A 12,352-nucleotide genomic window follows, 5' to 3' on the forward strand; every position below is an offset into this window, starting at 1 on the left:
GAATGACCCGTTCACAGGAGTCGTAGATCAGATATCCTGCACTACAGTTATGATGTAGCAACAAAAGTTTTATGGCTGGGGTCACCACAACAGGAGGGACTGTCTTAAAGGGTCGCAGCGGCGGGAAGGTTGAGCGCCACGGCTCTGAAGGGAAGTTTGGTTTGTTGTTTTTGAGGAAGGGTCTGCTTGTTGGCTCTCCAAGGAATGCAGCCCCAAGCCTGGCAGCCTCACGGAGCTGTGCGTAGGTGACTGCCTGCGTCAGGGCCCCACTGAGAACGAGATGGGGCCCCAGACCTGCCTGTTCCCAGTAGGAAGCCGGCCGGCCACACAATGCCAGCAGCCTCCCCGTGAGCCACACTGAATGGCGCCCTTGTCTGTCGCCTCAGTGACGTCCTTCCACATTTATGTTTGTCTGGACTAAGAGATTTTCCTTAAGAAAATAATCCTCTTATGATTGACACCAGGAACAAAAGTAAATACTGCCGTGAAGCCTGGAGCTTGTTTCTTTAGCTGATCCAAATCTGATTTAAATTGCTGAAATACTTGGCTGTATCAGCACTCTGTTACAGAGTTAGGCCTGGACGTGGGAGTTCCCATTATGGTAGGACAGGGCAGGTTCAAAGCCAGATGAATCATTTCCACTATAGAAACCGAGTGTCCATGTTGGGCGATCTCCAAGGACAGAAACCTGATAAACTCTGATCCACAGAAAGTGAACAGACTTACGTGAACCGAGCCTGACTCCCCCAAGGAGACGGTCGTTCATGCCGAAGACGGCCTGGTCCCAGACAGTCAGCTCCAAGCTGGACTGCCGCAGCTGAGAGCTGCTTACGCCACTAAACACGAAGGAGTGTTTCCACTGGGGACAGGCCTGCTTCTTCAGCACGGGGGACTTCACCCGCAGTTTTTGGTGGTCTGGCAGGGTGAGACAGCTGAAAAGGGAAAACAGGATCCTTGAGGCCAAGCTCAACATGCAGCCTCCTTCCCCACAGGTACCCACCCATCCTACGCTGAACTGGGTTAGCATCCCAGGGCCTGTCCACAGTCCCTCTCCCTGGGATGTGCCTGTTTCCACAGAGCCCTCACTGTAAGCTCTCCTCGTGGCCACACCACCATTAAAACCAATGCCTAGGGACCAGTGCTCTGTATACAGATGGCTTCATTTTGCTCCAGTCTCTGGAAAACAGATTCAGAAAAGCAAACTTGCCATAGGGCATACACAGTGGTAGCGAGGGGTTTCGTCCTGACAAGACACCATGTAATTATCAGTGTTTCCTTTGAGGACCCTAGCACACCTGTAGTGACTAAGAATGACAAAGACCATATGATGCTTAATCCAGGAGGAGGTGCTGAGCTAGGGAAACGTTAATTGATTTCAAAACCAATTCCTGGTATTTCAAGAACTGATGAGGTCGCGGTTCCTGGTTAAAATGTGCTATTCCCAAATAAACCTTGCTTGACCAAATTTTACTTCCTGGAAATCATGGCCCTTCAAAATGTGCTATATTCCATTTTCTAAAATCGAATCGCAGTGTTTCCTGCGCATGCACGTAAGAAGAGGTGTGCATGCCCCACGTGTGTGGTCACAGAACAAGTTGCAGGAGTTGGCTCTCCTTCCAACCGTGTGGCTGGCTCCAGGGGCCTGGCCTCGGGTCAGCATGCTTGGCAGGTGCCTTAATCCACAGGGACAGCTCACCAGGCCTGTTTGAAGGTTTTCAAAGGAAAGCTAAAGCGAGGTGAATTCAAACAGCCTGGCCTTTTTGGTGTTTCCTACAGATTTTGGACCATGCTCAATACACACTCACCAACACATCTAATACCAACCCTTTAACAAACGAGTTTAAGGTGCCGTCCGGCCTCACGGGTAAATTCTTGGCTCCCAGCACGACCAAACAAAGTTGACCAGTAAGCACTCGCTGACCTGTTCCTGGAAGGAAAGTCAGAGCTGAGTTAGGCCTGTTTTCCCGATCGGCGCGTATGCAGTATCAACACCCGGAAGGTGGTAGCTCCGAGAGGACCCACAGCCCCTGGGCCTTAAGACAGCGGGAGAAGGCACGCTTCTCCCACCAGCTTCGTGGGCTTTGGGTACACACTGCCTCTGTGGCCAGTGAGAGGACCAGGAACATGCCCACAGGAAGGTGGCAGTTAGAGGACTGGGGAAACCATGAGGAGAAAAGCTGTGCAAGCCGACTGTAGCTGGTGGTTGGAGAAGGGCTCGAGGAGCGGCTGAGGGAGGGCTTTGGTGACCACCGGAGGGTGCACGCTGCTGGCCCTGGGAGCTCAGGAGAGTGTCCCACTCCTGCCAAAGTCACCACTCTACCCGTCGTCTTGTGAGTTCTCTCCATGTCCTCCTCGGCCCTCCTGTGTCCACATACCTTGCATTATCTAAGTTAAATAGCTGGAGGATATGCCCTTGACCCACTCCATCCTGATGTCTGAGCACTGGGGCTCCCAGTGCCCTGGATGCACTCTTGGTTCTTAAAGAGACTAGCTCTGACCTCTGGATTCATGCTCTTGCAGTGTCCCTTTTTCCCCCTCAACAAGGCCACCAGAGACTGGCCCGTCTATATTTTCAGAAGGATGTTGTGTACACTGGAGGCCTCTCCTGTTCTGATCACCTGCATTGCCTCGCGTCACGAGTTCCAGGGACTGGGATGCACAGGATCAGCGGGCAGTGGGGAAATCTTTCGCCTACCTCAGACTGCCTGCCCTCCGGGTTTGGGGGACAGTGCCACAAACAAATGCTCACAGGGCTGGAGGCCACCAACCTTCTTGGGCCTCCTGGAGCTTTCTCGGCCCTGCAGGAAGGACCAGTTTGGCTCGAACAGCAAGTTCTCCATTATTCTGAGGAATATTCTCTTCGTATTTCTCAGCCTGGGGGCAAGAGGCAAAGCTCAGAAGCCAGATCCTTCCCGGTTGCCCCTCAGAAGCACCTGTACTGTGCAGGTAGTCTCAACGCGGCCCACAGAGGGCCCACCCCCACAGACCCTCCCGAGCCCAAGGCATGGGGTGGACCCGCCTGGTGGACTCGTCCTGGTGGACTGCCCCATCCCTGCCACCCTCAGCCCCTCAGCACGGGAGGGGCAACTCACTGTCCTGACAACATCCGAAGCCACTGGGAAGAGCGTGGCTGTGGGAAGGCCGGAAAACGATTAAGGTCCTTCCCTGTCCACCAGCTCTAGGTCGAGCTAGCCTCCCATGCCAGGGTCTCCTTCAGGCACTGAGGGCAGAGAGCGTTGCAGACTATGCCTGAAGCCATAGGCAAGCTGTATAGGCTGTGGGTTCTAGCCCCTGTAGAGATGCCATTCAGTCTACAGAAGTGGCTTCTCTGGTCACGGGTGATTTTGTCAGAGTGAGAAGCCCAGAGAGAAGATGATCCTGGATTTGATGGACTTTCCATCCTGGGTATGGAGAGGTCTACTGGGAGGGAAGGTCATGTCTGCCACCACCAGAAGCGAGAAGCTGCCCTCAGGGTACCCAGGACGCCAGGGAGCCTACATGGGCCTGCACCGAAGCATTGAACAGGTCCTTGGGTGCCAACAGAGACCCTCAAGGTCTAGGAAACAAGCACCTGCCCCAGAGTACCCCAGTGGTAGAGCTCCGTGGCAGGCCTCTTCCTATTCAGTGGCAGGATGCTACGCTCTTAGCCAGCGTCACGTAGGGTGACTTTAGCTTGGCACTCTGCCACAAGCCCATTCCACCAAAGGAGGCAGGATGGGACACTCATAGATGCCAGCCAGAGATAACCTAGTCATGTTCATGTCGCCAGTGTGTGTGTGTGTGTGTGTGTGTGTGTGTGAATGAAAACGCCACTTCATAGACTCAAGTTGGTGGCACTGTTTAGGGAGGTCACAGAACTTTGGGCATGTGGAGCCTTGCTTGAGGAAGTGGGGAGTGGGCTCTGATGGTTTGTGACCTCACTCCATGTCTAGGTTGCCCTCCCTGTTCCTGTGTGGCCTTGGGATGTGACCTCCAAACTTCCCACTTCTGCTGCTTGCTGCCATGCCTCCCTGGAACCATAAGCCACAATAAACTCCTCCCTAAGCTGTTTCCAGTCGTGATGATTTATCACGGTAACAGAACAGTAACAAATACAGCCAGCACCCCCACCCCCATCCCACCCCACCCCCACCCCACCCCACCCCTGCAAAGTCAGACCTTGGCCCGAAGTGGGTACCATCTGGCATTCCGGGTCTCGCTGTCCTCAAAGTCCCACGTGGCCAGGGGAAGGATCACCTCTCCGAGGAACGCCCTCCGGGCAAGGGCGCCTAGGTGCCACACAGAGACCTGAAGCCTCCGGGTAGCCAGCTGGGCAGGGTCCACCTGGTACTGCAGATGCGAGGACAGGCTTGTCAGCCAGGTCCCCCAGAACCACCCCCAGAGCCAGGGGCCAAGACAGAGCTCTCTGACGCTTGCCCAGCACCTCTCACAGCCCATTTCTCATCCCCTCCCACCCTTGTTCCCACCTGACACCCTTGCCTAGCTCAGGACTGCTGCAGACCAAACCAGGAACTGTGTCAACACAGGCTCTGCCCTTGCAGAGGGCCACACCTCACCAAGCCAATATTATGCCAAAATACTAAAGACCGGGCTTCTGATTTTTTAAAAATGCAATGGAACCAGGCAGGGCTGGGTTTAAAAGATAGGTTTGACATGCCTCAAGTCCTAGGATCTGTCCCCAGTGCCACAGTAAAATAAACAAATAATGAAAAAATGCAAAACGTAACGCTTTCATGCCAGTGTGTTTACCTTGACTAGAAAATGCATGTGAGCGGAACGTGGGGCCAGAGATCAGGACTGTGGGTGAAGGCTATGCCATGGGGAGCACCCTTCTCAGCCTCTGAGAACCTGCGTTGTAATCTGTACCTTGTACTTTTTTGATAATGAACACAAAGGCCAGGTGCCGGGCCCTCGTCTTGTACCAGGCGTTTTTGACCTCCACAAGTCCTGGCGAGGTCAGTACCATTTAACATGAGTGACTCAGTTAAGGTGGGTGTGCCACCTCCATCTGGAAGCCACCGGTGGAGGGTGGCGATGCCCTGACTTCTCACCCTTGACCTTTGCACCGCGCTGCCTTACTCAGGGGTTGTGGCGTGGTGTGGGCAGACCACAAGGGTACATGTGCAGTCTAATTGAATTTTGCATCTTTCCTGCTCTCCGCACCTTTCTTTCCCTCTGAGGGACAAGAGGGAAGGAGACAGGAACCGAAATACTGTTTGCAGACAGAGAAGGGGGGTGGTGATGGGTGCTGTCCCTACCCATCTGGCTGGCCTCCTCTTCCCTCGGGGATCTGCATGGCCAAGGGTCTAGGCACTCTAGCCATGTTCCCGCTCCACAGCCCTTGGCTCTGTTTTTTATTGCTTTCCACATTCCTGTTTCATTTCCTTGTTGTTGTGGTTGTTGTTGTTTTTGAGACAGGGTCTGACTGTGTAACTCTTACTGTCCTGGCACTCACTATGCAGGCCAGGCTGGCCTCAGACTCACAGAGATCACCTGTCTCTGCCTCCCACATGCTGGGTGGGATTAAAGGTCTGTGCCACCACACTGGTTCCCTTCTCTGTTTTCTACCTCTGTCAAACAACTAAATCATCCCAAACTTCATCCTGCCCCTTCCCTCATGAAAGGTCAGTTAAGCCCTGACCTCAGGCTGTGCCTGCTTCCCTGTGAGAAACGAAGCTGTTCCAAGAAGAGCCAGCTGTGGGCCCATGATGCAGTGGGGGCCATGGTGCTGGCTGAGGGCCGTTCCCGATTACGGCCCTGCAGGCCCCTGTGGGGCTCCAGGAGACACTCAGGCTTGGATTTCCTAGATCCCCGCTGGCTGCGCGCCCCTAAATGATGAACAGTAATTGAGCTGACTGGTTGGACGAGCACTCTCTCCCCTTGGGCTCTCCAAAGCTGCACCAGCGGCCCGAGGCTGCTACCCACCACGGGGTCCAGCACATATGCAGGGCCAGAGAACAAGAGCAGACAAGGACCAAACCCCCAAATGTGCTGTCTCTGTCCCCTCTGATTCCCATTCAGATGGTCTCAAAGGGAGTGGAAACCTCCCTGGAGCCTAGAGGGACCCCAAAGACATTCTGTCCCGAACACTTTGACAACTGACTTTTAGACTTGTGTGTGTGCAGAGTATGTGTGTATGTGGGGTGCATGTGTGTGTGTCCCATGTGCGCATCATGTGTGTCCAGGATATGTGTGTGTGTGTGGTGTGTGCACTCTATGTGGAATGTATGTTGTATGTGTGCATTTATGTTATGGTGCGTGTTGTGTGTGTGTTTGTGCGCAGTGAATATAGTATATGAGTGTGCTGTATGCAGTGTATGTGGTATGTGTATGTGTGTCGTGTGGTGTACATTGTGTGTGTGTATGCAGTGAATACAGTGTTTGTATACATCATGTATGGTGAATGCGATGTGTGTGGTATGTGTGGGGGGGTGTATTTGTGTGTGTGCGGTAGGTGAGATGTGTGTATGTGTGGTGTGTGTATGTGTGCTATGTATGAGGTATGTATGTGTGCAGTGTGTATGGTGTGTGTATGGCATGTGTGTGTGTGAGGTGGTGTATGCTGTACGCAGTGTGTGAATGGTATGTCTCTGTGTTACAGGATGTATTGTGGAGATGCATGTGGAGACCAGAGGCTGAATTAAGCGTCTTCTTCGATTGCTCTCCCTTTTCTCTTTTGAGACAGGGTCTCTGAGCTGAGCCTAAAGCTGTTGGGCTAGGCTGCCTGGGTTCTGGGTCCCCCGTTACTGTTCTAAGCACTGAGGTAACACACACATGCCAAGCTCTCTCTACGTGGGTGCTGGGTCCTCATGTAGCATCTCTCTAGCCCAAGCCTCAACTTTCATACGCACACCTCTGCTAAGAGGGGGGAATCAGGGCGGAACGGCTGTCGACTCACATCTCTCAAAACCAGCCAGAGGTGGTTCTCACGGCCCTCTTCCCTCGTCTTACAATCCTCCTGAGTGTCAAAGCCAGAGGGACGGGTATCTACCACAGGTTTTAAAGACTGACCTGGCACTCACAGGCTGGTCAGATCTGCCTGCCTGTGTCTCTCCTGGGCTGGGATTAAAGGCATGCACTACCATGCCTGGCTACAGCAGTTTCTTCAAGATTAAGCTTGGTCTGTGTCAGAATGCTGTATAATTAAGTTAAAGACATTATTCTTTCACAAAGATCTAAAAGTTTCCCAAAGACCATAAACTCTTCCTAACAGACTATAATTGTGGTTTCTTTGAGATCGTGCATGTAATTTAAATAAGGCAACTGAGACTTTTTAAGTTGAATTACCTAATTAAATACTTATCTAAAACAGTTCACATCTCATTTCTTGGGCCTCAGTCTTACACAGAATAGCTTATTAGACTTATGACGAATATTTTAATATCAACCTAAATGTGCCAGGCAGCACATAATTCTCTCCCAGGAAGCAAGTGGCCTGCATCGTCTGTGGGAACAGGGCATTTCAGGCCCTACCTACACCTGCTGAGTCAGAATCTGCAATCTAAAAACTGGGGATTCCTCCCTTCCCACCTCAACCTTTCAAGGACAGCCTCTCCCTTGTGAGTTCCTGCTAAGCTTCTCCAGCTCCCCAAGTTTAATTTCCCCGTTGGCAAGTGAAGCTTCTTAATACCGTCCTCAGTGCTTACCCGAAGCACTGGAAACAATGGCTATTATGATGATGATTTAATGAATTCAAGGCGCCCTTCCAGCCCCCACATGGCCCCTAACTGCTGCTACTTGCCAAGAAAGGCAGACAAAGCCCTCTTCACCTGCCAGTGCCAGGGCAACTTTGTTGCTGCCTGTACTGGCTGGGGTTTTCCTTGGGGCCAGGCAGCCCATGGCTGGAGCAGCCACAGCTCATGGCTGGGACTTCCTCCACCTCAAATAAGGCTTGAGGCCCCTGGCTCAGCTCAAAAGCTTAACCTTGTTTTTCAGTAGGACAGAAAGTGAAAATTCAAATAATTCCTTTAGAATTTCTTGCTTATCTGCACGTGTGATATGTATATAATGTGTGTATATGATACGCATATGATGGGGATGGGTGTGTAGGGTGGGCGTGTCCATGAATATGGGTACACATGAGCACACGCACGAACACCTCTGGAGGTCACAGAACAGCCTCGTCCCTTACCCTCTACCTTGTGCGAGACGGGGTCCCTTGTTTTGCCGCTGTGCCCACCAGGCTAGCTGGCCTGCCGGCTTCTGGGGACTCTCTCCACCTCCCACCTTGCTGAAGGAGACTACAACAAGTGTTGTGAGTCTGGCTGTATGTGGGTTCCGAAGACTTTCCCTACTGAGCATCTCCCTGATCACGCAATTTGTTGTTCTTAATAAAAATGACATTTTTTTTTTCATAAAAGGAGAAACCTATGGCTTTCATGTATTTCAAAAAAGAGGCACTTCTCCCAAGACTAAAATGCATCAGCTTCATTCCCAGAATCCTCTGCTTGAGAACACCTCTCTGCTATTCAGGCAAACGTTACAAGACATACCACTCTTTCAGGTCTCCTTGCACACCCAGCTGTTAGCGTGAGACGTGCAGTTCCTCAGAAATCATTAATCCAAAGCTGTTTCCAAGTCAGGCAGAGTACAAAGGCTCATGTCTGCCTTTCTTCAACTGGGCACTGATTGACAGAACCACGAAGAAAAGTATAGGTGTCTGCATTTATATGTAACTGACTCAAGAATTTCAAAGAGGCACCCTGGACTCTGACCCTGGGCCCCACCTGGGGTGGGGAGGATTCAGGAATGTTTGCTCGCCCAGCGAGTACCTTCAAGGTTTCCTCAAAAGTTGGGTCCAGAGTGCTCTTTTGGACTCGAGTCTTGCGTTTTCCCTGGGAGGACCTGTCAGGCAGCAAGTAGGTCTTGACATACCTGGTGGGGCAGAGCCAGAAGGACAAAGAGGCAATTCAACATTGGGTGAACAGAGAGTTCAGGGGAACAGAACACAGCATCAGCGTTTTCTCTGCCCTGATTCCCTGTTGGAGCTTGAGTTGATAGGCAAGACACAAGGCATTCTGATGTGTGTGTGTGTGTGTGTGTGTGTGTGTGTGTGTGTTGTGCCTATGAGCGCATACACATGCACACATATGTCTAACATATGTACCTTCATGCGTAGGCCAGAGGCTGATGTTTGATGTCTTCCTTAATTGCCTTCTACATTATTGTTAACATGGTTATCATCATCAGGTCTCTAGACTGGTCTGTACGCCCCAGAGCTCCTCCTGTCTCTACTTCTCCATCACTGAGATTATGGAGGTGCCTCCACGTGCACAGCTTTTTACATGACTATTGGGGATCCAAACTCAGGTCCTCACACTTGCAGGGCAAGCCCTTCATTGACTGAGGGATCCCTTCACAGGCCAAGTGCGTGTGAGCAACTTCTGCCTCACACAGCTTCAGCCAAGTGTTGGGCAAAGGTCTCGACCTTGCTCTCTCAGACCCCATGTCTAGAATGTCTCAGCTCCTCACCTCCAGTCTGATAATGACCACAGAACCAGTTGTCCCAAGAATGTGCCAGGCCCCCTCTTCCCACCTCCACCCATTGCTACCCTTGAGCCCTCAGAACTAAGGAGGAAAATAATTTATAAAATTTCCCCCACTGATATAAAAAAGAAATATCACTTTTATGAACAAAGTTCCCCATAGAGGCGTTAGCCACTTGGATTTCCCTGTGGTAAACCTGTTCATATTTTTAAAAGTTGCTTTGTGTGTGTGTGTGGGCGTGTGCGTGCATGCGTATGCGCGCATGCATGAGTGTTCGTGCATGCACACACCTGCCTGCAGGAAGCTAGAAAGTGATACAGGGCCTCATGCATGCAGAGCATGTTCTCTATCACTAACTTACATCCTCAGTCCTTTCCCAGCCCTTGGGGATGTGTTTCTTGGTGCAGAGGGTGAGGCCTCGGCATCCTGGACACACACACTATTGCTGAGCTAGACCTCAGGCCTAGGAAAATGGTTTTTAAGCCCTATTTCAAATAGACTGGATCCCTGTTTACAATAGGGCACTAAAAGTTCTGCTGTGTGTGTGTATGCGTGTGTGACTTACTCCAGCTATTGCTCCTTTTCTAGGTTATTTGTGATGACTTTTCTTGGAGAGAATCTGATAGGATAAATTTTTCAAGCCTTTGCCTTCTAAGGCGTTTGAGGTTAGGACTCAGAGGTGGAGCATGTTCTTTGCATGGACAAGGCCCTGGCTGTGACCACCAGTGCTGAAAGAAAAAAAGATAGAAAGAAAACTCAAAACAAAAGCAAAGTATGTATGTACGTGGGAGGGTGAGACAGGAGGCCTTGTGAGTTGAGGCCAGCACGGGCTCTATTGTGGGTTCTGGGACAGTCTGAACTGTGTAGCAAGATCCTGTCTCAAGAAACCAAAACCAAATCTCTTCAGCAACAATAGTTTTTAAAAATCTGCTTTTTTGTGTGTATGGAATCCCCATGCCACTTGAAAATTATTGATGCATGACTATGTTTCTATTTTCTTCTAATATATGAATGCATGTATGTATGTATATATATGACATATATATATATAAAATTATGTGTGTGTGTGTGTGTGTGTGTGTGTGTGTGTGTGTGTGTGTAGTACTTAGATCATCTCATATTAAAAGTAGAAGAATTGGTTTCCTGGCAAGGCTTAAAGCAAGGACTTCCCCCTCTCTAAATTGTTTTAATTTCTAGTTGGCAGGTGATGGAAGCAAAAGCAATGGACTGATAAGTTAATCAAACTCGCCTCCATTCTGAAGTCTTCAATAGCTCCTCAGTCATGCATACCCATCAAAATACAAATTTATAGAGAGATTACATTTTTTCATAAAGACCCTTTATTGCCTGGTCTCAGCTTCTGTCCTTCTGCAGACCCCATAGCCTGGGGATCTGGTATAGTCTTAGTTCCCAAAAAACCCTCTGACTTTCACATTTCAAAATTTGGGATATTTTGTCAAAGCAATGTTTGTTTTTACAACGAAGAAAGACTTAAATTAATTTTTTTAAACTTTAACCTTAAAATACTAGAAAAAATTCTAAGGATATTAATTTTACAAATAACAGAAGAAATAAAAATAAAACACAATAGAGAAAATAAAAAAAAACCAAATGTAGGACACGTGGGCACTGCATACATGTGGAGCCCATGCATACACGCAGGCAAACCATCCATACACATAAAAGAAATAGATCTTCAAGAGGAAGTCATTATGAATTGCGGGAAGGAAGATGCTAATTTTGGTTTTCTTGTGTGAACTCCAATTCCAACAGCCTTTACTGCAGGCCTCCTTTCCCCACGGACTGGCTGCGGTTCTTTGATGTACTCGGAATGTCTGTGCCCCTAAGTTTCAACTCCTCTGTTGGAACTTAACTCCCACGTGATTATATTTGAAAGTGGAGCCTTTGGGAGGTGAATAGGCGTAAGAGTGGCCTTCCGGAATGGGATTTGCTCTCATAAAGGAGTCCTCAGACTGCTTGCCCTTCTCCCGTGGGATGACGGGCTCAGCTGTCCACCTATAAACCGGGAAGCTGGCCCTCCATGAACACTAGCTTTGCCAGCACCTGGACTCCCAGCATCCTCAGCTGCAAGGATAAACACCAGCCTTCTGTCACAGCAACTCCGATGGTCTAAAATACTCCCTGAGCATCCAAAGACCCGTAGAGCCGAAGGGCCTTAAAGCCGGACTTTGATTCTCTACTAACCCACCTTTGCCCTTCCGTGAGCCATACATCAAGGTGCAATAGCTGCCTGACGCCAAAATTTCAATTAAAAACAACAGCAGACAAACCCACTTACGGATTGCACTTTCTCTTCTTTTCTTCTCCGTAGGCGAGGTTCCTGCAGGTCTTGATGCACACTTCTAAAGAATGGCTTTTAAAGCAGTAGCGGATGGCAAATTCTATTTCTCCAGTGACATTAGCATTGTCAAAATTACCCATCTCCGTGCAGGTGCTGTTAATGCTAATTAAGCTTCCCTGAAATCGATGGCAGACAAAATAAATTACTCCACGGCTTATAAATACCTTGCAGTTCTGTTCTCACAGTGCATCACAATTCACACGGCGCACGTGCCCTGACTCACGTTACACGGGTAAATGCATCCCAGCTTGTACTTTGCTAACCGAAGTTGCCGTCCAGTGAACGGCAAGGTGATGGGCATCCTCAGCAGGCCTCGCCTCCTTACGCCTCTGCCTGGCAACAAAGGGCTACCCAATCAGTCTTCACCTCGGGTCACCGGGTGAAGTGGACTAGCTCGTGTGCCCTTCTTCGAGAATAACTCTTGGGCCTGGCCGGACAGTGTGTACATAGCAGCAGAGAGACAAAGTGGCTGGGGTTGGGGATCAGAGGGAAATGGGATCCAGG

General features: G+C 50.0%; 1 protein-coding gene across 1 annotated transcript in view; it reads right to left on the bottom strand.

The window, feature by feature from the left end:
• The window catches only part of Sytl3 (synaptotagmin like 3), a 54,081-nt gene that overhangs the window by 640 nt on the left and 41,089 nt on the right, over positions 1-12,352 (bottom strand). The window contains exons 9-14 of the mRNA XM_021635727.2: positions 11,786-11,964; positions 8,772-8,874; positions 4,159-4,329; positions 2,769-2,874; positions 1,825-1,927; positions 727-932 (exon numbers count right to left, since the gene is read on the bottom strand). Of these exons, the coding sequence (XP_021491402.1) occupies positions 727-932; positions 1,825-1,927; positions 2,769-2,874; positions 4,159-4,329; positions 8,772-8,874; positions 11,786-11,964 (868 nt within the window). The remainder of the gene's footprint in view (positions 1-726; positions 933-1,824; positions 1,928-2,768; positions 2,875-4,158; positions 4,330-8,771; positions 8,875-11,785; positions 11,965-12,352) is intronic.

The sequence above is a fragment of the Meriones unguiculatus genome, chromosome 20, assembly GCF_030254825.1.
Source record: "Meriones unguiculatus strain TT.TT164.6M chromosome 20, Bangor_MerUng_6.1, whole genome shotgun sequence".
Taxonomy (NCBI): Eukaryota; Metazoa; Chordata; class Mammalia; order Rodentia; family Muridae; genus Meriones; species Meriones unguiculatus.